This window comes from Dermacentor albipictus, chromosome 1 (assembly GCF_038994185.2).
Source record: "Dermacentor albipictus isolate Rhodes 1998 colony chromosome 1, USDA_Dalb.pri_finalv2, whole genome shotgun sequence".
Classification (NCBI taxonomy): domain Eukaryota; kingdom Metazoa; phylum Arthropoda; class Arachnida; order Ixodida; family Ixodidae; genus Dermacentor; species Dermacentor albipictus.
Genome location: NC_091821.1, coordinates 207,836,574 through 207,864,090, shown reverse-complemented (window position 1 = coordinate 207,864,090; position 27,517 = coordinate 207,836,574). Strand labels below are relative to the sequence as shown.

At 45.1% G+C, this 27,517-nt stretch overlaps 1 protein-coding gene across 11 annotated transcripts in view; it reads right to left on the bottom strand.

Moving 5' to 3' along the window:
* kis (chromodomain helicase DNA binding protein kismet) overlaps positions 1-27,517 on the bottom strand; it is a 200,046-nt gene that overhangs the window by 140,186 nt on the left and 32,343 nt on the right. For all 11 annotated transcript variants that reach the window (XM_065438209.2, XM_065438203.2, XM_065438211.2 and 8 more), the window contains 4 exons: positions 24,981-25,427; positions 17,373-17,669; positions 8,526-9,106; positions 427-1,443 (listed from right to left, as the gene is read on the bottom strand). In XM_065438209.2, the coding sequence (XP_065294281.1) occupies positions 427-1,443; positions 8,526-9,106; positions 17,373-17,669; positions 24,981-25,427 (2,342 nt within the window). The remainder of the gene's footprint in view (positions 1-426; positions 1,444-8,525; positions 9,107-17,372; positions 17,670-24,980; positions 25,428-27,517) is intronic.

Below are 27,517 nucleotides of genomic sequence, written 5' to 3'. Positions count from 1 at the left end.
TAGCACCAACAAACGTTTCTGCTATTGTACATGTGGACTGTAAATAAATAAAAATTACTGCAGCCATATTGTTTTGTTTTCTTTTCTCCAATCAAGGTAAGGGCTTTGAGCAAAAGTACACATTTTTGGGCTTTGAGCAAAAGTACGAGGTGAATCACACTAAAATGGCTGAAAAACTGCTAATGGAATTGCATCACAAGACAAAGCTCTGACAAGCTAACTTTAGTGAGAAAAAATTCAGGAAAACACCTCCCCCCCCCCCCCCCCCTTATGTGCCCTCAAAACAAACTTCAAAAATGCAGAACACTAGTGAAATGCATGTGGATTACTGTAAAATGCCAGTGCTCTTGCAGCAAATTGTTAGGAATTGAAGTCAATAAATACATATGCCCTATTTTCACCTATAGGCAATCTTGATCACTTTACCTGTCAGGCACCTCCTCGTCCGGCATCTCCTCGTCAGGTAGTTCCTTTTTGATTGGCTGCTGTTCAAGAGAAATTGTCTCATCTTCACACATGCTATTATCAGGGCCTTCCCCGGCAGCTGCTGGTGCACTCGAAATTTCAGAGGCACCACCACTGTCTTCTTTCTTGGCTTCTTCCACTGGCTCAGAAGTGCCATTTTGAGGTTCTTCATTTTTATCCTCTCCCGCATCATTTTCTTCATTATTATCCCCTGCTCCTTGGGTTTCTGCTTGTTTATGCACCTTGCACTCCTGCCCATCTCCATTCTGCTCCACAGGGTCAGTAGTATCCATTGGTTCTGCCTTTCGTTCATCTTCAGCAACGTTTTCTTCAGTCTTAGTTGTTGGCTTCTCATCTTTGACATCTGCTTGACTTGCATCATCATTTTCTATGGGGTCTACAGTCTCTGTCATGTCCAAGATCCGATCTACCTCCACATAGTCAGGGTTGAAGGGCTCGTCTTCAAGGAAGTCAAAGATTGAATTGATGTTGTCCTTCTTTTGACGGAAACGCTTCACTTTCTGCAGCACACGCTTATCAGTCATCTCCAACTCTTCCAGAGTCTTCCAGTCACAATGAATGTATGAAAGGTTCTTATACTTCACAAAAAACTCCTCAACATCCACAGGTTCCTTGTCCTCCTCTTCAGATTTCCTGGTGGCCATTCGAGAAGCCAAGATTTTTTCAACAACCATGGTGTCTTCAGTGACAACATTGACCAGAACTTGGACATTCTTGGTTTCCTGCCCTCGAACAGCGTGGGAAGTATGCAGACCATCCAAAGCAGCCTCATCACCACTCAACTGCAGTTCAATGTCATCAGTGTACTTCTTCCTGTGGGTGTTCCGCGATGAACGTCGCTTCTGCACACCTCCATCGCCTTCTTCGGGAGATGGAGGCGGAGTGCCTTCCAAATCGGACTTGTCTGAAGAGCCCAGCCGCTTGCGCTTCTTCTTCTTGCTGAACTTGAGAGACAACCTGAAATGTACACCACACAAAACAAACACATTGTGGTAAATGGCACAAACTTGAAAAACTGATATTGTAATGCTAGCCTTAAAGTGAGCCATTAAAGGGCCCCTGAAACGGTTTGGGCAAATTTTGTAGACACGAAGGGTACAACTTAAGTAGAACATTCACCCCACAATTTAAGTGAAGCGTTACCTATTAATGGAGCAACAAGTGATTAGAAGTTACCCTCCTCCCTAGCCATGCTTTTCCTCCTCAACTCGTTCACCGAGCGATCATCACGATGCGATGTCACATTGTCCACTTCCGGTTGTTTTGGAGCCCGACACCGTCCGCACGAAGCCTCTCTCCGCTAGCCACTTGACCGTCGACCTCAAGCCAGAGCTATTGAAGCAGCGTGCGTTGCGAGCATTCTGTCGTAGCGCTGAACGTGTCTGGTATTTCAGTAACAACAGGCAAGCTGGTCATTTCGGCAAATGGCTGGAGTCATAAACTCAAGCTGATGAAAGAACTTTAGCGTAGACATACGTGAGCGGCCTGATTGGTCTGCACGGTCCAGCCACTTGCTGGCACAGCGCTTAATCAGCCACACAGAGCGCTAATATTGCTCTAACCAAGTATAAAACATTTGAAACATTTACAAAAACAATGTGCTGATGATTACACTCCTGCGAAAAATACACACCAGCAGCAAAGAAGAATACACTTTGTTACTGCTGCTGTGTATGGTTGAGCTCTGTGCCACGAGGTGGCTGCACCGTGCAGACCATTCACATTTGCGCTTCTGCTCATCCCGTTACGGCACAGTCAAGCGGCCAGACCCTGTCCCCTTGCGCTTGTCCTAATACCGGACTCGCGAAACTCAATTGCGTTAGTAATCTTCCGGTGTAAAGTGACGGACACAAACACGCAAATCCTGGCGCCGATCAGATAGCGGCAGTCCGATGCGCTGCAGCCAGTCCGCTCGTCTACTGGCTTGCAGAGGGACACGATGTCACAGCTTGACATATTATCAGTCGCTATGTTTGCAGTCCACAAGGCAACAAAGTCGAATCATAGTGCTCGCGAAAAGACTGAGACCGACTCTGACCGCGGAGCTCTCGTCAAAATGGAGTTCGTTGTAACACAAGCAGACGACACTTGCTGCGTGCCGGAAGTGCTTAAGTGTACTGAAAAATTGTTCTTGTACATTCTCTTTATGTTACTTTCTTTTTATAAAAACAAATGAAGTAACATTCTAACTATTACGAACAACATTTGTTTACCATAAAGTTGGAAAAATTATCAATCACACGCCCTGGTTAGCCAATCAGACAGCTCGCCCCACTGACGTCATGATGGGTGATTTGCATGATATGGGTAGGGGCGGCTTAAAATTCCGCTGCGCAGTGTGCTGCGATTGGCTGCAATGTGCATTTTTTAAAACCTTATAATAAATTACACACTTTACGCGGAGCACTTAGATGTGTCAATTAATAACGACTCAGTACATTTGTAGAAAATCGTCAAAATCGTTTCATGGTCCCTTTAACTATATTTATAACAAAAACTGTAGTCCAAATCGTCAGGCATAGGAAGCAAACAGCCTTCCTCTGGCACAATTAAACTGCTACATCTCCCCACAAAAAGAGAAAAATTAGTGGCTGAACACACCCAACAAAAGATTGGAGGATGCTTGAGCTATGCCTTTAAGAGTGGAATATGATGACATTCAAAGATCCCCAACTGCTTCTCATGCTTCCCGGCAACTGCAGCATATGTAACCGTAACGTTTATGGGAAATGCTCGCGATGAACGCAATGCACGAAGGAAGACTTTCTGGTCGAAATGCGCCTCTTGTATGGGCTGCGATGCAACGGAGGCAAGCGCCATCAGGAAATGTTTCAAGGAAGCAGGCACGCCGCTCCATGGACTCTGCACTATTTACGCGTCAGCGTGCACAAATAGCGGACGCAATCTCCAAATTGTGCATCGTAGAAATGCTAAAAAAGGGGTTTGTTTGAGTTTTCCCGTAACAAAATTATGTTTTCTCGCATATTTAAGTTACAATCCGAGAGCTACCATGTCTGTAGTGTTGTGTATAGGTAGTAGTTTACAGTTTTCCCACGTATTTTAGCTCGAAAAATTCAATTAGTTCAGTGTATTCCATGCATAACTTTATTGGCCAGGATATGTGCAGTTCGAAAATTTTTTTTGTCGAAGCAATGTCTGACACAGGACGCTGAACACCAACACGGGGCGCCGGACGCCGGCACCGCCGTCGGATTTTCTGCAAGACGGGCTTCTTAACGCTATCACGTTAATATAATCCAGTAGAATCTCAATGATACGAATCTCTTTAGATGGTGCAAGAATTCTTATACTGAAAATCTGATTCACCGAAAAACGTAAAAAAAATAGGTAAATTAAAGGGACCCTGAAACGATTTTACCATTTTGTACAAATGTACGAAGTCATTAGAGTAGGTCCTTCTATCATTAATTGACGCACCTATGTGCTCCGCGTAAAATGTGTAATTTATTATAAGGTGTTTAAAATGTACATCGCTGCAAATTGCAGCACACTCCTTGGCTGAATTGTCCGCCACCCCTACCCATTTGAGGTAAATTGCCCTAATGAGGTTAGTAGGACAAGCAAGTTGGCTGCCCTGGGCGCGTCATAGATAATTTTTCCAACTTGATGGTGAACAAATGTTGTTCATTATAGTTGGAATGTTAATTTGTTTCTTTAAAAAGAAAGTAACAGAAAGAGAACGCACAAGAACCGATTCTCACAACACTTAAACCCTTCCGGCACACAGCAAGCATCGTCTCCTTGTGCTACAACGTGCTCCATTTTGACGAGAGCTACGGGGGCCACAGTCTGCCTCAGTCTTTTCGCGAGAACCATGATTCGACTTTGTTGCGTTGTGGGCTGCAAACGTAGCGACTGGTAATATGTCAAGCTGTGACATCTTGTCCCTCTGCAAGGCAGCAGGCGAGCGGCGTGGCTGCAGCGCATCGTACTATCGGTATTCGATAGGTGCCAGGATTTGCACGTTTGCGCCCACCACTTTACATCAGAGGATTACTACCACAATAGCGCATCGCGAGTCCGGCCTTTGGGTAAACACAAGCGAGTGGACAGGGTCTGGCCGCTTAACCGTGCCATTTCCTGGGATGAGCAGAAGCACAAACGTGAATCATCTGCATGGTGCAGCCACCTGGTAGCACAGAGCTCAACTAAGCATAGTAGCAGTAACAAAACGTATTCTTCTTTGCTGCTGGTGCAAATTTACCGCAGGAGCGTAATCATTAACATGCTGTTTTTGTAAATGTTTAAAATGTTTTACACTTGGTTAGAGCAATATTAGCTCTTTGTTTGGCTGGTTAAACTCTGCGGCAACAGGTGGCTGGACAGTGCAGACCGATGAGGCCACTCCCCTACGTCTATGCTAAAGTTGCTTGTTCAGCTTGAGTTAATGCCTCCACCCATCCGTCGAAACGCCCAGCTCGCCTGTGGTTACCAAAATACCAGACACATTTGGCACTGCGAAAGAATGCTCACAACACACGCTGCTTCGGTAGCTCTCACTTGAGGTCGACTGCTAAGCAACTGGCGGAGAGGTTGGAGAGGCTTCGCGCGCGCACCTAGAGAATCGGAAGTAGACGACACGACGTGCCATCATAACGCAGAGCCAGTGAAGGCGGAGCTTAGCCCCGATCACTCGGCGAACGAGTTGAGGAGAAAATGCGTGGCTATAGAGGAGGGTAACTTGTAATTGTCTGTACCTCTCTTAATAAGAGACGCTTCACACAAATTGTGGTGCGAATGAATAACTTTAGCTGTACCCTACGCATCTACAAAATTTCTCTTAACGTTTCTGGGCCCTTTAAAGGTAGATTCCCACTACGGTGACTTGCTCAAAACGCTGACTTGCTCAAAAGTTCCGTTTTTTTTTTTTTTCCCCCCACAATCCTAAGACCTTTTTATCTCAAGAGCAAAATATGTGGAAAAAAGCATGCTGCATAATTTGAAAAGATTGCAGCTTTTTGGTGTGTTATCTTCAGAATCGGGAAGAAAATCCGGCTTCGGTAGGTGTTGTCGCACTATTGGTAGTGCAAGTGCAACTTTCCATTATGCAACACCGCCATCTTGGTATCGTTGCAAACACGAGAAATTGGCAATTCAGATAGACGCAGAGCTTTATCTCCCCATGCAGAAAAAAAAAGCAATGAAACCAAGCGCAAAAAGAAAAAAACTAGTGTCGCGATTAGTTACTGCAATCATGCAAAGCACAGGGGTCCTACTTGCCGATAGGAATACGATTCACTGGTGCACTTCTTTCGTACACATTTTAGGAGCAGTGAGATGTGCACTTTGCATGCTTCGAGGCTGACATTTCAAGATCTACCTGGTCATCTAGTTTCTTTCATTGCTACGTCCTAGCTGCTGCCTGATGGTGATAAAAACATGATTTGCAAAAGATAAGGGAATATCATTTTTGTTGCAGCAGTGAAGCTACTTCATATCATGTGATTTGACGGGTAGAAAAGTAAACAAAAAAATTTCATAGAGAGCTGAATACAACGGAAGGCGTAGAATACGATATAAGGCTACCCATGAAAATTAATGCTGCCAATCTTGCTGACGTAGCAAGGCTGGGTCGCCAGCTACTGTCGGCTACTCAAAGTTGCAAGGTGTCAAGGCTTTTTTTTTCCCATTTTACTGTAGGCGAAGGGCACGATGGGATGGAGTCAAGTAGGTTGCCCTGGCAACAGGAATGCGACCGGCGCATCGGCGTGGCCGTTCTGCCGGTCTGGTAACAGCCATGCGTCTCAAATCTGATTCTTCATATCATCCGCCACAACACAAAATTAAAATTTAGCTTACTTAAAGTTAATGGACTTGGGCCAGGATTTCTGAAAATTCGCATTATCCAAAATTAGTATTAGGCACAACTGAAATTCTAGTGTAACTGTTTCCAAACATTTTCAGGATATGATGAGACCAAAGTGACAAAAAGGAAAGCCTACAAGCAAAGCCTACAAGTACCTACCACATACACCGCAAATAAGTTATTTTTGTTCAATAATAGGAGCTTGCATACAGTCAACGACTGATTTTCCAGATTCCTGCTTTTTCGGACATGCTCGATAATTCGGCCGCTTTTACAGCACCCCATAGTCAATATATAAGAACGTCTGAAATTTTGGATACAATAACCTTTCGTCATCTGATTTTTCCAAACTGTTTGCCATGACCGCAGGTTCGAAATGGCATTAACCGAAGCAACCACGGCTGCTATTTTGATTATCTCGCTGCCTCGAACTGGGGCTCTCGCATGCAGATCCACTAACAGCCGTCGCCACCACCGTGGCAACGCTGGCTAGGCCTTGCTACTTCAACCTTAACTACCAAGCTTGCTGTTTGGTGCCATGTTTTTCATTAAAACAATTCGCCTCTGTTAGCATGGCACTGACTTCGCATTTGTAATTATCACCAATAGCTTCAAGCGCGGAAAGCATGGCACATTTCATATAGCTGGTTCCCGAAAGCAAGCTTCGCCTTGCTACAGGAGTGTTACGCGGGAAGCAAACCACCGTAGTACTTTGGTGAAGCATAAGAGTGGGAAGGGACAATTCTCATGGGATACTGTATGTATTCCTTAATTATGCACGCATGCACCCACCGTCTCTTATCTAAGTGCAAGCACCGATATGCCTAATAAGTGAACTGTGTTATTTTGGATTCCAGTGCCTGTGGCGATTTAAGCCCTTGAGGGGCATAAAAGCACGCATATATTATTTTCGGACTGACTGAACTTTCTTACATTTTCGCGGCACCTAGGGAGTCGGAAAAATCGATGTTGACTGTACAGTAATTATCAACAAGAAATCGAATATGAATTGAATAGTGCCAAAAGTGAATCAAATTAAATAAATACTTTTAGAATATATTATGGATAATGAGCAGCCATTTTCAAAATTGATTTAATAATTTATTCACATCCTAGTATTCATAACCTTAGCAACCTTATCAAAATGCACGAATGGAGCATTAGGAACAGTTTGGTCGCGTATACAGGACTTTCCGAAGAGTGCGATTGATCCCTGCAATCTGACCTGTTGCACTACAAAAGTCCTGAAGTTTTATGTGTATGTTATGCCGTGAAGATGAAAATTCTACTTTTGCACCAGTTTTATGTTTTATTGTGCACAGCTGACATTTTAAAATATTAGAAAACTACTAGAAAAATATTTGTAGTTGCAAATTGTGACTATTCGGTTTGAAGACCAAATCGAATAGGCCACTATTCGATTTGTTATTCGAAAGTTTCTGATACCCGTGTCACACGGGCGATTGGAAGGCCTTCCAACCGATAGTCAGTTGACTCAAAGGTCAAGTTCGAGCTGCCACACAAGCCGTTTCGAAGGCCGCCAAGTCAATAGTCTATCCAGTCAACGGAGCACCTTGCAACTCTATTGAAATCTCGATGGCCTTTGAGCAACGGAAGCAGAAACAGTGTGAACATGCCCTCTCGTTCACAGTGTGCTCGTACTCACAGTTAGAAAGAACAAATCCAACCAGATGCTCTAAAAATACTATATATGAGTGTTATTCATTATTCAATAAAGCATTTTTGCCACTTGACATGTGCGAACACACACCAAAACAGCAGCCGCATCAAGCGGCGCAAACGTTGCCGCAGTTTCACTACTCAGCAACTTAAAAACTATACATATATGTATGGCAATGTATAAACAAATTTTTTTTATTGTATAAACAAACATAAAAGAAATTATAGTGCTTTTAAATGGTTTTAATGTTGTTTAACTTTTCGCGACATGAAAACTAAAATAAAGATCCGCAGCGCCACACAATTTTGCGAGAAACGCCTGAACCACTCAACGGCCTTTCAAAAGTGCCGTGTAGCAGCGCGACAACCCCTTTGAGTCGATAGAGTTGTGGCGTTTCGAAGGCCGTCGACTGGAAGGCCTTCCAAATGTGCCCGTGTGACACAGATATTATATTAGCACACCCGTGGCCAATAATTTATTTTTCCTAAATATTTCTACTACTATAGACAAAACTTTGGGAAGCTAACTAACCTGGGAAGTTTTTTCTTTGGTGCCTTCGGTGCTTTAGGTGTTCCTTCCTTTGGCGTTTTTGGTTCTTTTTTCTCTTTCTTTTCTTTAGACTTCTTTTTCGGCGTTTTGCCTTCTTCTGCAGGCTGGGCAGTCTCTCCCTCTGCTTTCACTTCATCTGTTGGCAACTGCCCATCAGCAGTTGACGGAACTGGTGTACATGTCCCTGCTGCTACCGCTGCTACAGCTGCATCAACTGTGCTACTTCCTTCGGTTTGTTCAGGGGCTGTTTCTGCCAAAGGAGCTGCAGGACCCTGAACATCTGCTGATGGCACCTGCGCTGCTGCTGCTTCCTGCTCAGCAGCAGTCTTCTTTTTGGACTTGCTCTTACGCCGTGGGGTTCCTCCCTCTTTTGGTTCTTTAGGAGGTTTGGGAGCCTTGGGCTTTTTCGGCTTCTTAGGCTTGGGCTCCTTGGGAGGCTCTCCTTCTTTGGGCTCCTTGGGTTTGCGTTTCTTGCTCTTTTTTACAGGAGGAGGAGGTGGAACCTCCATACCAGGTGGCTGTGGAAGGAGCAGGGGCATGCCACCTGGGCTCTCTGGAGGCATCTGAAATTTGAATTAATGGCCATAGGGCAAGCAATGATGTTAAAACCATGAGAAACACTTGCAAATCTAGAACTGGCATAAAGCAATAATCTCAACCACAGCAAAAAACAAGGTAGTAAATGAAAATAAAATGCCTAAGGATGGAAGTTCATGTTCATCAGCCAGACCAGACAACCACATATCACCTTTAGACCCCCACACCAGCCCCCGTTTTTATTAGAGGTGGAAAAATAACTGTTTCGAATACGAATAGAAAATATTGAATATCGAATTGAATATCACATATTCAAACACAGACACATAAATTTACAACAGGAATATTTATTTTAATATATTTACGTGCCCCTCCTGTGCAAGTCACTAGTCCAAGAACTACAGCTATCAGGGACAAGCAATCAGCTTCAAACAAAAGATCACTACAATCAACGTCTGATTTGTCGAACTTCCTAGGGCCCACGAGAATGTATAAGAAATCGAGCAGTCCGAAAAAAAAAAAATGCGTGCCTTTCACCGCCCAGAAGGGCTCAGATCGCCACAGCTACGTCTGAAATGGAGACCTGCCAGTAACTTAGTTATTTATTTTTTATTTATTCAGTACATGCTGCAGTCCGAAAGCCAAGCAGGAGGGGCGGGAAAATGAACACAGTGAACAAAACTGGAAAGTTACACAAGCAAACCCAGTTATATTTATTGAAGTCTGAAAAAAACACTTATCAGTTGTGGGGATGCACGATTCTCACGCGTCCCCTGATATGTTGTTTTCCCGCATAGCTCCCATCTCCTGCAATCCCGCTTCGCCGCGTGGCCTACGTGACGTCCGCGGCAGTCGGTCTGGTTGAAGCTCAGTATGAGAGATGGCGCGAGTGTTGCACTGCTAACGCCACCTCACGGCGGGTTTACTTGGGGTGCAGGGGAGAACATGCTGCGTATTTGGCGTAGGGCCGGAGAGCGCTGCGAGCGTGCCGCGCGTGCGCCGATCCATACTTCTGCGAGACCGTCTCGCGTGGCCGCCTTCGAACGGACCCCTGTTCGCGTGACCATACACGCAAACGACCAGGCGTTGGGATCCAGCATGGGGCGAACATATTCACTCGCTATCTGGTCGCGGTGAGTCGGACTTCTAGATTTTTCGCGCGCCCATCGGCACGTTTTGTGGATAGCAATTCGGCTAGCAGGCATTGATCTATGAAAGGTGCAATAAATGCCCTTGTGATCCCACACAGAACCCCACACAGTTTGATATAGGGCATAGTTCCATATAAGCCTGCCAAAGAACTGGACGTCATAAGAGCACATAGCATTTACTAAAGCACTTTATTATTGAAATTAGCTTAGTTTTGCATGAAATAGTCCTGTATTCTTCTGCTTGGGCAACTTTGCTGCTGTAACAGCACGCACTTCTCCACACATTGTCTAAAGAGCGGGAGCAGCTAAGGCCGCAACCTTCCACATTCGCGCAGAAGCACCGGACTAGTGCAAGTGCACCAATCACCTCTTTGGATGAGGGCAAAGGATTGTCGTTGCTTTCCTCATTGTGCCCACTATCACTTGTGCTTGGTACCTTGTCGGCAATGTAGTCTTCCTTTTCAGGCTCTACCTTGGTCGCAACACCATCATCTGCGCTCACAAACTCATTGACCATTCATCCGTCAATGGCTGCTGGAAATTCTGACAGCTCGCTCCAAACTTCGACAACAGACAATGGCTTCATCGAACTCATCAGAATTTTCAGTCATCACCAGGCATGCGGAAGCCGGCATGTCTGAAGCAGTTTCAGGTGAATCATTTGTACATGGCCACCTCGATGTCACAGCCACCTTGACGGGCGCCACGGACAACGGGTCATTTGTCCACTTTAGTCCGCATCTGTTGCTTATTCTTCAAGAGGGTGCTGAAAGTGCTCTGAATTTTTTTACACCGCGGTGACATTCGACTTCTGATTACATTCGACTTGATTTACGATTTCGAGCTCTTGTATAGCCCACTATGGCTATACAAGAGCACCTGTTTTAGTTGGCGAGGCTATCAAAATGGTGGGGGCTTTGATCAATGCTGTTTTCAACCTGCAGTCATGGCAAAAGATGGAGAAACTCTTGACGGTAAAGGGCACTGTGAAAGGGATAGGCAAAGATGCTTATCGCAATAGGATTGGTGGTGCTAGCTGTGAATGCCATGTGCAACAACCCTGAAGAAGATTTTCTAGTACCGAAATGAAAAACTAAGTGCGCGCCGGCATTTTCCGTGAGATGGGCAGGCGAGTATTGTGGTGAAGCTGCTGTAGCGGGCAGCTATATAGACTGTTCTCGATCACGCGCGCGTCTCGCATTTTCTTGTTTGCATGAAATATGGCCGTTAGAAAACATATCATACGATTACAGTTTGGCGACGTACTGAATGTTGGTGCCGAAAAATCATTTTCTGGTAACGTATAAACAGTAAAAGATCAGCGTAACTCTATTGCGTCTTTTTTTTTTTTTTGGTTCTCGATTGCGAACGTTCGCACTGGGAAAACATATGTAACTTGAACGTATCAACGAGGTTGTACTTTATTTGGTTAGTTTCGAATATTTGAACATATCGAAGACAGTCAACGTCCGTTAATTTAACCCTGGCAGGTCTGATAGAAAGAAACTGATAGAATTATCAGGCAGGTCAAACAAAATACAGAAAAAAATTCGAGACCACACGACTTTCTCTGTGTCCAAAGCAGAAAACCAATGGGGAAATTACATTATAGCTCCCCACCAAAATACAAATCTAACGTGAACACGATTTTTTTTGCAAGAAAAGTAAGCAAGATACTAATATGTCTAGCAATTTGATGGCTGCATTTCTAAAGTCAGTTTCGCCACAATACATCCATTATGCTAAAAAGCCAACAACCACCGAAAAAAAATGTTTTGGTGCATGTCGAATTGTACTGCACAGGCAATTTTCAGCCTAACTTGTTTACAAAAAAAGGTGCGCATGTTACAATGTGGTAAATATCATAATAAGACGTGAGCTACGGTTTTTGTTTGAAAATCTTCGAAAGGCAGGTCAAAAGTAGGCGTTTTCGAGAGAAGATGGCGTATGTTCAATGCATTGACTGTCTCTTAAGCTCCACTGAGAGGGAGAGAGACGCTGCCACTAAGGAAGTCGCTAAAGACCTCTCAACCTCAGCTAGGTGGGGACGCCTTTTGAGAAGTGCCCATATGTTAATAAGTGTCTTTTTACAGTCGCGCAGCCATGCCACCGTATGTTGTCTCTACGGCAACACACATGCACTTCTCTCATTACTTGCGGTGCTGAGTCGCACTACACGTGCTGCCTCTCTCTCTCTCGTTGCTCGCAGTGCTCACACTGTATTTGCCTTTCTCGTGTTGTATGCAACGCTCAGTCATGCCCTGCATGCTCTCCTTCCTTGTGGCACTCGAACTGCACTTGCTCTCTCCCTCATTTCTCGTGGCGCTCGTGTTGAGAATACAAATTTAGATATAGTATGCAGTATTTGACGCAGGTTCAAAACTTTAAATACTGCTTACCCCTACTTTACTGGTGGGGGGCAGCACTGTTTATTAAATCCGAAAGCAGCGAAAAAAAAAGTATTTTTCTGAAACCTGTGTTCTTAGAACTTTTTTTTTTCTTCTAATGTTGAATACCTGCTCAAACCTTTCAATTATTCAATCATGCTTAGTCCCAAAGCATATACAAATGCTGTTACTGATCCCACCATGAATATTTCTGGCAGGGAGAAGGTTGCATGTAAAATTGGAAATGTGTGCACATTGGACTCTAGCTACCTTAGCTTCAGTAAAAAACTGCATTCATGTACAGTGAAATCTTGTTACTATGAACCCCACATTGACGAATTTCTCAAATTTACGAATATTATAAAGATCCCCGCCAGATTGCTTATATTTTCAATGTAAAAAATATTTCAGAACTATCAATTTCAATACAGCACATATTTCAGAATAACACACGTAGTTTATTTTCCCCTTTATACCATGGTGGTGGTGGTACATGGTGATGGACATGGATGTATGGACACGTGTTGACCATGTCTCATCATAAACCACTGTTATGTTGTAATTAAAGGCCCGGTCCATCTCCCTGTTAACACTGCGCACTGCCACCACAGCATCAGAAAAAATATTGGCAGCAGCTGTCTCACTGGCAGGTCTGAACTCAGCCTTGAGATGTTTCTGAAATGTTTTATGATGCAACCCTCTATGGGAGACATTCATACTGACAAGAAATCGGTCAAAGCTGTAGCCCCTTTGCCAATACTTTTAACAGCCTGTACAGCTCTCATATTCACATCAAAAATTTTGTGACCTTCCTTTCGCGGCGATGACCACCCTCGCGTCGCAAAACATGCACGTCAGTATCATTTGCGCTGCTAATCCATGTTTTGTTCCCAGCTGAACTGAAAGTCCTGGTTGGGAGCACTGCTGGCATTTAGATTTGCCGAGAAACGCGTTCAAGGCAGTCATTTGAACGATGAGAAACTCCTCCGCTTGTTCCGTACCAGCAAGCACCTCGCCTTCACCCGTCAGTTCCATTTTCCGCGCGGTCACCGACATCGAACTTAGTTTTGCTGGCACTTTCGTGGCAACCTCCCGGGATGCTTCGGCCGATACAAAATGCGGCTCCAGGTGTGCCTGAATGATGCCGCCCGTACTTGTAGACGGTGTAGCAACATCGTGCGAAGTGCCAAGACGATAATCGGATGCATCCAAAGCACGATCACTGGATGCATCCAACGATGTGGAATGCAGCACGACAAGCTCAACGGTGCCACTGCTGCTCGCACAAGATGTTTCGCTCGCGTAGCAAGTGCCAGAGAGCGACTCCTCAGCATTGTCGACACAAGTAGGTATTCCGCCCGCAGGTGAAGTGCTCGGTGGCGGCTCCTGAACAGCAGCATCGGCATGCGTACGCATACTGCCCGCATGTGGAGCCCTCGGCTGCGCGTCTGTGACTTCCACGCTATGCTGCACAGTACTGCCAAGTGACCTTGAAGCAGTCTTTTTCACGATCAGTGATTTTTGCTTACCAGTGCCGTAAGCATGAGTTGTACTTCAGCGGTCACCAACCCATGGTCACCAATAAACTTCCAAAACTAGGCCCCGCAAGCACTGATGAATGCGTCATGCTGATATGTCCAGAGTAGCGTATCACAACACAAACCAGCTTCCAAAGCTATGCTCCCCCAACACTGACAGCAAGCCGATATGTCCAGAGGCTCATGCCACAACACAAGTCAGCTACGTTCCGCAAGTACTGGCGACTCTGGCGAGACGAGAATGCAGGCGGCGGTGGAGTCCGCTGCCGAAACTACGATACGTACGTGTCACGAACAATGCGAGGCGATTGTCTGACAAGCGAGTCACGGGCGATATCAGATGTAAGCTTCTGCGACTATACACCGCACATACAGACAAACATCGCGCGCCGAAAGGTGTGGCCTGCGCGCGGCGGCGCGGTAGCAGAAGATGCACACCGCCAATGAGACCAATGGCAAAGCTCCAATTGGCCACGTGACGGGCGTGGCCAATCGGAGGCCTCGGAAAGGCCTTGAATCATTTGCTCTTTGTGCACTTGCTTCTGAATGGAGGAGGTGGCTGGTGTGGCAAATTTCAAGAAGGAGAAATGCGCTTTTCAACACGGGCAAAATGGCAGCGCTCGGCTGCACCGTTGCGCCGTTTTTTACGCGATTACCAAGGAAATTTTTCGTCACGTTGACTGCCACAAACATTTTTTTAAGCACTACTACGCGGTTTTCAGCATTCATATTTCGGAATCAGATAAAAAAAGAGTTATAGAAACGAAATATATGCTTTTCAAAAATTCAATTTTTTGGTCATTTTTCGCAATACAAAAGCCGCGTCCCCCCTTAAATAAGTGCTGTTTTCGTTTTGTGAACACGATCCTCACTTTTTTGGTCAGCCTACATTCAAGATAAGATTTTTTATCTTTTCTGGCTCCGGACATTTGGGGACTGCCTTAGAATCGGGGCCAGCCTAGATTCAACTAAATACGGTAGATGGTTGTTGCAAATCGTTCTAACAGGCATAATGCACATGGTGACGCACGGAAAACTGAGCAAGAATGAGTGACGTCGTCGTGGCATCCGATACTGCACTGGCGCATGCACCAGCACAAGCCCCGTGTCAAGCTGTTTATGCTGTTCGCGACACTTCGCCCTGGAGGCATGCTTCGAAAACACGTAACCTTCTTCACAGCATCCAAAATCTGCCGCGACGCAATCACTCATTTTCTCATCTCGAAGGCCGTATCATCATCGCGGTTGGATTGGAGTGAGGCGTGCGCTGCTGTGCGCCCCAGTTTGGTCGAGCTTCAATGATTTGGCACTTTGCGTGTGCCCTCTTTTTACCGTGATCGGGTTCGAAGTGTTCGTTGTAGCAGTACGGCGATTTAAAAAACGGTCATTATATCTGGAAGCAGTTTCCATAGGGAGATTCAGAAAATAGTAAATACACTGAAATATGGCCGTTATAACCGATACAGCCGAAAGCCACGATAACGAATTTCCGCAACAACGAAATTCTCACGACAACGAAACATTTTCGCATCCCCGGCGAACGCCCATAGGAATCAATGCAGTTCGCACCTCTCGGCAACGAAATACCACTGTACTGCAATCCCGCATCAACTAAATTTGCCGGACGTAACTCCGCATATTACCTACTCGCATAAAGCTAGCAGGCTCCAAAATATGCTCAAATGCGATTGTTTTGCATTAAAATTGCGTAAAATACCACCACACTACACTTTTGTAGGCGCCACCTTTTGTTCACAAAAACGAGCAAGCACCAGAAGCTATCAGTGTGCTGGAAACATGTCATGGCCGCCATATTGTTTGTTGATCGCCCGTTTGAAGCGACACGCATGCCGCTACCGGCATTCCACGACTGTCCTTGCACGCCTGCTAGGCGAGATCATAGATCGTTAAAAACGTGCGCTCAGGTTGCGGTCCCCGCGGCTGACGACTTGGCGAGGCCTATGCCAATCACGTGAGGCGAAACTGAACGCAATCTGAACGCGCATTTCAAACAACAACAGCCGATCGTAGCAGTGCACAGGGTAAAGCGCGCCTCGGTGAGAAAAATGCAGCAAAAACAAGGAAATCCGCATCCCACTGACATGGAATTGTTTATGGCGCTCGAGATGCCGGTCGCAGCATATGGAGTGTCATTGGAGTGCCATAGCTAGCTGGGTGAGTCGGTACATCTGTGTAATTATTGCACACAGTGTGCATTAAAAAACGAAAAATCGGACAAAGAATTGAGATGAAACACAAGCGCTGACTCACGAGTTTTAGTCATGAGTCAGCGCTCGTGTTTCGTCTCTATTCTTTGTCCGTGTTTTTTAGTGCGCGCTGTGTGTAATAGTTATGGAGTGTCAGGCATCGGTCCATGCTTGAGCGATCGTCTGGGAATACACATTTATTACTTCAAGAACGCTGGTTTTGGTGCCACCCGACAAGCATCACTCGCGGATTCAGCACTGGACGTAGATTTGCGTGAAATGGCCATTATTTCGATCGTTTGTCTTCAGGTACAGGAGATACGATCACTTTTACGCTCGGCGCCTACACACAACAGCATGCGCTGGAGAAATGCTGTTGCATGCGCTGTTGCTCTGCGTCCGGTGCCGAGTTAAGCAAAATCTTGCAAAAGTGATCGCATCTCCGACAGCAATTTACCGGAAATGCTGCGCAACGGCCGTACTGCCACTGCTGGTCGACGCATGCGGTGCACTTTGTGCTGTCAGCAATGCGGTTATATATTCTCGAGCAAAGCTTGCAAAGTGGGCTAATGGAATTTTGACAGTAAAGATCTGTTCTGCAATACATTACCTATTTGTGCTGTCTCCTTTCACAACAACGAAGTTCTCGAGAAGGCGAATTTTTTCGTGTTCCCCATCGATTTTGTTATCGCGAGGTTCAACTGTAGATCGTTACAATAGGGTTCGACTGTAACACTGAATAGTATAATCAACAAAAGCACACGCCACCAGTGTTGCATCTTTTTGAATTTCATGGATAGAATTGAAACTGATCAGGTAACGGTGCTCACAAGACAGACTTTGACAGACTCGATGTACGCTGCTTCTAGTCTTCAATGCAAAATCCCATGTAAACAATTTTTAGGTATCCAGACCACTACTACTACTGCATCCATACAAGAATATAAAATTATGCGCATTTCACTTGCTGAAAAGTAACAAAGGCTGCTGTGCTGTGCCTGCATCTCACCATGAAGTCAGAAGGCATGAGGGCCTCCCCAGGCCCCAAGCCCAGAGGGGGCATTTCCTGAGACGTCTTGGCCTTCTTTTTGCTCCGGCTGGGCTTGCGCTTGGTCATAGGCTCAATAGGAGGCAGCACGTCATCAGGTGGCAGGAGGTAAGGGTCCTCAGGGGGTAATGGGCATGTGTACGGCCCATCCAGAGAACTGCTTAGGGGACCCTCCAGAGGGCAAAGATCATCCACAGAAGCTGGCACCACGCTTGGAACACCCGCCAAAGGCAGTGGAGGCAGTGAACTTTGCAGGTCCTGCAAAGACCAATAGCACATGAAATGTACTGCTCATCTCCACAACAAACAAGTGCATAAAACAGACTGGCACAATGCAAAAGCTATTATAGTAGCCTCAAGCACAACTGGTAGCAATGTTGTGTGGCCACTATGACATCGGCAAGTATCACAGTGTTCCTTTATTACTGCTTATATTTTCTTTGCTGCTCGATTTCATAAAAATAAATGGTTTTAGACCACAAGACACACCTTCCCTCCACATAGGTGACGGTCTTCCACCCATGAAACCAAACCACAAACTTGTGACTGAGGTGAAAATTTATTTGGTTGAAACACCATTAAAATGTCTTCATTAAAATGATAGGCAACTTCGGGCCATATCTGTGAATAAGCAGATCTCCAAAACTCTAGTTGTGCACACTTAAATCAGACTTTTTTAGGCCTGTTCAATTCACCTGCAACACTATGAACCAGTTTAGAGAAGTTCTGAAAGTTTGAACAGGTTGATTAATTTCAGTGGTACAAGCACAATGCGACATCTGTAATTAATGCCAAAGTGCAGATGCAATGCAAGTGCCTTATACTTGTCCGCCTTACGTGCTCTGTCTACAAAGCCTGAAAGACAAGAAGCAGTACAGTGACGGTATGGTAAGTTTCCGAGGTGTTTTGTCTTTAAAGAAGCAGTAAGCAACGTCCAATTTGTGCCGGAAGCAAAACATAGCCCAGAGAAATGCATAAAACACAGGAACTGCATGTGCACGTGCTACATGTTCGGTTAATGGATACATAACTGCTGTTCAGCTTACGACGATCTGACAGCGTATTTCTAGAAACAAGGAGTCCCATGGAATGTCAGTACCTTGGACTGACCATGTCGTGCATGCACTAGCAAGCATGCTGGCAATATTTTTTTTTTTTCTCAGTTTTACATGGCGAAAAAATACAACCACCAGCATTGACATAATGACAGAGGCGTGCTGTTTAATCTGAAGTGGCGTCTGTTTTTATCAATGAACAGCTGAAATGGGCTATGACAAATACAACATGCCTAGAGTCTATCATATAAAAACACATGTAAACAACACACCCAACATTATTTAACCCTTTGAGGGTCAATGGCGTAAATATACGGCCCAAAATGGTCGATGGCGTATATTTACGGCGCCGTCTGTAAAGCGCGCCTATTTCCTAACTTTTTCTTTTCTGGCATGTGCTGCCACTATGTGGGAATACAGGGAATTTTTTTCTCGCGCCTCCCTCCCCGTTTTCATTGCATGGTTTGTTTCAGAGCTAGTTTGCTCCGGCGCATCTATATACTACCGCTCGCGCGATGGCACGTGCAAGGGCGGGTGACGGTTTGGGCTTTGTTCCACGGGCAATTTCGGCTTCTTGCACTCGCAAAACTGATGGCTATCTCGTTACTAATTGCTCAAAGGGCGACCACCTGTTTCTCGCTCGTTTAGTGCTCACAGGAGTGGGCATAGGAAGGATACCGCCGTGCGTGCGTTTCCTTTTCTTTTTTTTTCTTTTTCGGAGACGCGCGAAAACTACCTAATTGCTTCTGGTTGGCAATAAGATGATTAGCAGAAGTTTGTCACACGTTTGGTTTTTCGACAGGCACACAACCACACAGTTTTCTGGAAAGCGCTCACCCAATAAAAAAATATTATGGGGTTTAACGTGCCAAAACCACTTTCTGATTATGAGGCACGCCGTAGTGGAGGACTCCGGAAATTTCGACCACCTGGGGTTCTTTAACGTGCACCTAAATCTAAGTACACGGGTATTTTTGCATTTCGCCCCCATCGCAAGCGCTCACCTATGCAGTTCGATTACACTATGTACGTAAATATTAGTGTAAGAGCAGGAACATTTGAGATTGCGAAATATTCGCGTGTGCGCATTTTCCAAGCCTTGAACTATGTGTACAACAATGCATCAAATTTTTTATTCTTATATGTTTATTTCCTTTTTTTATTGTTGTTATTCGTGAATAAACAGTATATATATACTAACACAAAATATTATTTTTCACTTTACGGTCCCCCTAAAAAAATTACGGTAATTTTTTTTCGAAATAGGTCCCTCAGAAGAATTGGAATCTGCAATAAAAAAAATTGGCCCTGGGCGGTCACATATGGCGAAAAAAATGTACCCTCAAAGAGTTAAATGCAGCAGAAGTGCATAATCACGGTTTCAGTGGCATTACACCCGTATGATGCATTGTATATTGGGCTGCTGCTTAGCAACTGCACATCTCCACCAAGTCAGCACCACTAGTGGTGAGGGTGTAGAAAAATCAAGAGCCAGCCTTGCACCTTTCGTGAAATTACCATATTTACTACCATGATGATTGCACTTTTCTGTAAAAAAAAATGTATGCACATTCAGGGGTGCGATCATTACGCGGGTAAATTTCCCACGAAAAAAAAAACATTTTCTTTTTTCATCCCGCATTTGCTGCGGGTTAACAAGCAGGCGGCTGCCGCTGTCAGTGCAGGACCCCCCCCCCCCCAAAAAAAAAATGGCAGCCGGCGGAGCAAGCCGAACGCACTGAACGCGATTATTTTTCTTCTCGTGAGTACATTACACGCATTGAAGCAGTTTCTTCCGTATCAGTAATGAATAATATTGTTATTATCAGCAAGTATGTGACAGTAACGTAGCCACGTCCACTTTGAGGGGACAGAAACAGAGATGGGCGCGTTTAGCTGCAAATGACATAGAAACATACGGCGGGCATGCTGCGGAAACTGCGGCATTTGTCTTCACCGCTATCCTAATACAGCACGTTTCCGCTAAGGGTGGGCGAATATCTTAGCTGCGTTACAAGCGTCGGCATATGAATAGGGTACACTTCTAACATATCAGTGTAAATGTGGCCACTATCGTTGGTGCTCGCGATTTGTTGCGTGCCCATGAATGCAGACGAGAAGAATCGAAAGGCGCCCTTTATGTTGTTGTTGTTGACCAAAACCATTATGAAGCCTACAAATAATAAAGCCGAGGCAAGTTTGGTTGCGAGTAAATACTGTAAAGGCAGGGTTCATAAAGTAGCTTCACCATGCTGCTTAGACAACACAGTGCAGCACCTTGTGAACTAGTTCAGATGGCACAGGCTAATTTAACAGACCTTCAGCTTTTTTTGCACAACACAACAAATGAATGAACTGGTGTGTACAGTTGAATGCCAATTAAAAGCCAAATTACAACGACAAACTTTGTTAAAGCAAGGATTCTATTAAAGGAAAGGTTCTATATTTCAACAGTACAAAAATCTATTGACCTCGTGGAACACTTCTGGTGATAAACACTTATCAGCAAACATTCCTAAAATATGACAGGAAACCAGGTCCATAATTTATCAATCAGATGCACCAGCCACAATTTTGCATGCAATAAGCATAACATGCAAAAGTGGACAGGTTCGTGCCAGAAGAAGCAAAGCTGTGGTAATGGATGCACTCAGTGGTTGAACCCACCATCAAATGGCACCACATGCATCATAACTAGCAGCCAGCACTCAACTTCCCTCTTTCTTATGTTTTATGGCTGTGGCGAATCACTTCAAAAGTTATGAAATAGTTTCAACTGAAAAGTACAAAAGAAAATAATTAACATAAGGGCTTATTTCTGCCTGATTATGCATCACTAACCCTTTGACGGTTTTCGCCGTACATGTACGGCAGCGGTTTTCTGTCCCACAAGGTCTTTGTCGTACGGGTACGGTTTCGACCCTCCGTTTTGAATTTCGCACCATAATGACGATGCACGCTCACTGGGAGGTGCTGGCACCTCTTAGGACTTACACAAGAAGCGTTTGAAATTTGTGCTACCTTCTTGGGGAGATAAACATAACTGACTTCTAGCTTCAGCGCGTCGTCGCGCAGACTGCGGCAACACCCCTATTGCGGTTTCGATTTCGCCGTGTGATCGCAACGGAGGCGCGCGAAACGTGATTTTTATCTTTGTCGGCACGCTATCGCAGGGGCGGCGGAAGTTGATTTCTATCTTGATTGGCACTGCTCTTAGCTCGTTTATCACCGCCGCTCATGAGGTATTCTCGCTCTCTGCGGCTGTGCGGAGACTCGTGTTTCAAGGATACCACACTCTGAAATACTATTGAACATTTTGCAGTTCTGAGTGATGCCGACACCAAAATACTGTTCCTAATTTTTTTTTACTATTTATTCCCGACTTTATACATCTTGGACATTCAAGATCCGCAATAAAATAATTTGACCACCTGGGAAAGTTTTTTTCAAAATAATTCGACCCTCAAAGGGTTAACACTTAATCCCCCCACGTACATTTTTTCCACTTTCTTGTAGCACCTGAAAGTTGTTACCACTTCAGCTCTGTGTGGCCCGTCATAAAACGGCTTATGTGCACACAATACTGTTGATTGTTTTCTGTGCCCTTCTAGCGGCTGATTGTGTAGTGATTGACAGTCACCAGAAGCAAGCATAAACTAAATGTGTGCCCACAGTTACTCTACGGTTATCAGGCGTAAACTTTTCTTCATTCAAGTAGGCAGTGTGCATAGTAACTTGGAGAAGAAGTGAAATATGAATCAAATGGTGCCAGAAGCAAAGGAATTGAATCAAATATCAAAGATACTATTTGAATAGTTTTTAAATACTCAACAGGATTTTTCCCTATACAAAAATATATCAATTGCTAGTATTTACAACATTAGCATGTTTCTGACATTACAATGTACATTACAAAGCATGGTTTATGAAAAGCGCAAATGGAGCACAAGAAACAAATAAGCAGTTAGTTTGCATACTCAGAGTTCTCCTGAGTACAGTAAAACCTTGTTAATTGGAATTTCACAGGCTCCCCCAAAAAATGCCTAAATTAACCGAATGTCTAATTATCACATGGGTATTAAGAAAACAAACAAATGCTTCCTATGTTAACATGCTTTTATTTACTGAATCAATCAGCAAATTCCATTTCCATTTTGCACAAAAGCAGCGCGGAACCTGCAATTCTTGTCATCTTGTAACTAAATAGTGCTCGCATCGACGAAGGCCTCACAACATATTTCGCAGCACGGCCTCGATGCATGTCTTCATCTAAGAAATGCTTTTCACTACTGCACACACATCACAATTATTTTTTCGTTAGTGGGCTGGTCGCCAACAGATGGTCCATTCATTGCTATGCAGCCGATGTTCTTCATCCTCAACAACTTTGCATGGACTCAAATATATCCTGCTTGCCGCAACTGCTGCAAACATAACCGCTATCGATATCAACACAATCTTGGATTGGGACTACACAGTTATGAAGGCACGTAGCCGATGCAATGTTATGTGCGGTGGTAAACGCTAAGAATAATGGTTCTAAAGACATGAAGAGTACTGGCACTGCTTTCATTAACGTACTATTTGTGCTGACTACTGCAATGCAGATTCTGCCGCTTCGCTTCGGTTAAATGCTAGCGGCGTTATGCCCTTTTGCATCGCACGTTTCCAGCACTTCGTGCTCGCCGAGTGCCAAGAGTTGTGCGAATAACCCACTGTGGGGCCAAATACATCCGAGTTAATGAGAGTTTGATTGCATTAAATAATGCATACGCGTGCCGGGACCAGAAGACGAGTCCGAACTATCCGTTATCCAGAATTACATTGAGGGTCAAATTAATGAGATTTTGTTGTACAGTTAAACCTCATTAAAACTATATCACATCAGCCATGAAAATACTTTTGTTATATCCGACATTTGTCATAAGCATACACGCAGATATTGGCTAAAAAAGTTCACAATCAGTTCTATGCAAAAGAAACGCAAGAAGGATGCCTCCAACGAGCCAGCAAAGAGTCTCCCGCAAATTTTGGCCGTCGACATATTGCTGTGCCAATACGAGGCATGGGAAAAACAATAAACTACATACCTGCACTCTATACTGCCGTGAATATGCAACAGTACAATCAGTGCTATCACGCATGATCGAACCATTGGTTTGCTGACAGCGGTCCAACAAAGCCAGGCTGCTGGCCAAAACACACACACCACCAGTAGATTTTTCAGACATTGCCAACTGCAGTTTAACCAAGTCAAGTTGATGTCCAAAACAAGCATGCCACCGCAAATGGATCCGTACTCTGCTACTACGGCTGTCAGTCTAGCCCCGTGCGTCTGATATCATACTCAATTCCCAATAAGGACTACGAGTGCGAACGTATTGGCGGCAACTTTCCTGCAACAGCCTGTCAGTCCATCAACTGGTTATTGCCGTTGTACATTGATGCTAGGGGTAGGTGGTGGTACCACAGGAATAATGCAGGTACAAAAAATTAGTAAGTCTGAAAACTTAGTTGGCAGATGTATTCGACATTATTGCTACTACAATATATATTTTGAAGCACAAGCAAACAAAGATGTCCTTCGCTACCTTTGCTATAACTGGTACCATGTTGGATCTCGAAATTCGTATTCCATTACAATAGTAGAATATGCCACTGAAAAAAGCGTGACCAACCTAATTTTATGTTTACCTTGTTATATCCAATAATTCATTATACCTGTGCTCATTATATCGAGTTTCGACAGTATGCATTGTCATCCATTACCAGAATCCTTACGGGCCATTTAGCCAATAAGTACATGTTCGAGACTACATTGAAAATTTATCTGTGGTAATGGCAGAATGAAAAATTTGAACATTTTCTCTAGTTGGAATGGTTGCCGCTGATGGTGTCACTATTACATTAAATCCTAAGCAAACAAAACATATGCCTCTGCTCTCAGTGCAAATTTAAGTAGAACTTTCTGATGCAGCAGAAAAACAAGACATTAAGAATAAAACTTTCAAACAGCAACATATCGATTGCATGAGCGCTATGCCACTGCAAAATATGTAGCATTTAGAAGTTGCAAAGTTCAGTCTCTAGCTCCTTTACAATGCAGCCTACCTTTACTCATAAAAAATTAACTGGGTGCTGTCAAAATCAATGGCATCACGGCAAGCTGCTGCGGGAACTTCCAAGGCGAAGTCGCCACCAGCTTTCAGCTTTTGTGTCTGCTGCCTTATCAAGACTCCCCTCAAGATAAGAGTAGCATTTTTGGCATTGCAGAATGTAATTAGAGGGGCGATTTACAATACACCCAATTTTTGTGTTCTGTGTGTGTGTGTGTTTTTTTGGCATCGCTTTAATTCTAAATTTGTGTGTGATATTCCACAATGTCACTAAAATAATGGTCAGATTTATCATAAGAGGTAACACCTTTCACCACTCCAAACAACCACGCCCTTTTTTTAGTTTAAATAGTAAAACAAGCAAAAAATTTTTGGTTCCAAGAAACCTAGATACTGACCTGATCAGAGATCATGGGTGTGGGCAGTGAAGGAGGCTGGCTCGGAGGTCGGTAGCTGTCTGCCATGCTGGGAAACAATGTAGACACAGTGGGGCTAGGTGGAGGGACTGATGATGCTGAAGAAGCAGCCACCATGCCAACAGAAGCTGATGCCTGCTGCTGCGACTGCAAGCTTTGTGGTTGCAGACCCTGGGGCTGTAGGCCTTGTGGTTGCAACGTCTGCGGCTGCAAGCCTTGAGGCGGCATCACTTGAGGTTGCAATCCTTGAGGGGGTAGAGCCTGGGGCTGTAAAGTCGGGGGTTGCAAACTTTGGGATTGCAATGACTGAGGTTGCAGAGGCTGTGGCTGTAAGGACTGTGATGGTAATGGTTGTGGCTGCAACTGGGAGTTCTGCATAAGCTGCTGCTGAGCCTGTGGACCATATGGTGGGAGCTGAGGATGTGGTTGCTGCAAGTGAAAACATGTGATGAATTATTGGGCACTAACTAAAGCTCTATAAATGCTGCATTCACAAAACAATATACAGTAATACCTCGTTAAACCGGACCCACTTAAACAGTAGTTTCGTTTTAAAAGTAGTAAAGTCAAATCCCCAACTCAGCGGTCATTGAACATAATGTGTTTTGTATCCGCATAAACCGTACCAACTTATTACGTACGTATCGGTAAACACATAGCGTATCCACTTTTCGTTGCGCAAAAACCGCAGTGCGTCGTCTCTATCGGGCGACCCGGCAGAACAACAAGCCTGAGAGATAGGAACAACAGCCTCCAAGCACCCCGTGCGTTTGCGCGTGAAGCCACATCAATATCATTTCGGCGGCGTGCCAGAGAGCGTTGTGGTGTAGTAAGCGAGGACTCGCGTCATGCCGAAGCTCGGCTAAAAAAAAACGCCGGATGCTAAGCATACAAGAAAAATTAGACATCGTTCGTGCTATCGAATGTGACACAAAGAAGTCGGCACTGGCATGCGACAGGGATCTGCTGTTGACTACGGTGGGCGGCATTTGGAATGCGAAGTTGCTCAGCAGCGCTGCTGCGACCACGAAGAGATGCCAGCTACGCGGTTCGACTTTTCACCATCGTTGCCTCTGTTGTTGCCGAAGTGTCGGCTAGCAACAGTGATGAGGACGACACGGAAAGCAACAGCACGGGCGATTGAGGCCCGACAGTGGCAGAAGGTGCACATTACGTCAGCCTCATAAATGCAATCGTCTCGACGAGAACAGCACCCCGCAATGAAAAAAGCGCCCGCCGACTTCTGCAGCGCAACCGTACGCGTGCATGGAGAATACATGACGCCAACGAGGTATCTGCCATGCGAGTGTTTGCCGAGAAGAGGTGGGCTGGCTGAAAAGTTGCCTCACAGCTTTAATAAGTTTGAGAAACAATGTCACTGCTAGGCCACCGCGGCATCAAACGAAAATAACACTTTCGTCGTGCGAAGTAAATAAATACTGCATGTTCTTTACCCCTTTCATCGCACTCTCTCCGAGTTCCATTTTTGACACTAAGTGGTCGATCTCATGCTACAGTCGAACACGGATATATCGAACTCGAAGGGGATCACGAATTGATTCGATATATTAAAAATTCGATATAAAAAAATGCAGGCCCAAAGACTACCTGTGGCGGACGATGACCTACCAATCGGCGCATTCAAGAATGACAACTATTTCCGCACACACGACGCAACGTAATGCTTTATTTGGGTGGAAAAAAATCGCCTATGTTGGTCTGCTTCTTCGCCTTGCAAATGAAATTAAAGAAGCCAACCTCGATCTTATCGAGGCTGTTCAGGTGCAAAAGCCCGGTTCCTTCCATGTCGCCGCAACAACGGCAAATCAAGCTGAACGCGGCCGCCACTTCAGCGGCGGAGTACGAGCGTGTAGCCACCCCCTCGACCGGATGATCTTCGTCGCCACTCGAGCTGTCGGCCTGGGTCCCTGCGACTGCAGCTACAATGTCCTCGTCGGCAAGGCTCGCAACAGCCTGAACATTGCTGTCAACATTCACAAAATCGTCAGCAGACACTTCGGCTGGAACGGCAGCCGGGAAAAGGGACGACAACTCGCGAAAGGCGTCGTCCATGCACTTGTTGTCGCCGTCGCCGTCTTCGCAGGTTTCGGGAAGTTTGGCCATCACGAGACCTGCCTTCCGGAAGCAGTTGGCCACGGTATCCTGCTTCACGTCTCTCCAGGCGCCGGTCATCATTTGAATGGCCCCCAGCAGGTCAACCTTAAGCTCAGTGCCCATGCAGAGGTTCACCAAAAGCCTATCAATGAGTCGCCTCCTGTAGCCGACTTTGAACGACTTAATGATGCCCTGGTCGAGCGGCTGCAACTTCGCTGTCGTGTTCGCTGGCAGAAACTTGAGCACGATGTTTTCGAGCTCGCAGGTGGTGTGATGGGCCGAGCAGTTATCGACGAGAAGGCAAGCGTGACGCCCCGACTTGCCCAGTTCGGCGTCCCACGCTTGCAGCCATTCTTTAAACAGCTGACGCGTCATCCACGCCTTCTTATTGAAGGCGTAGCGAA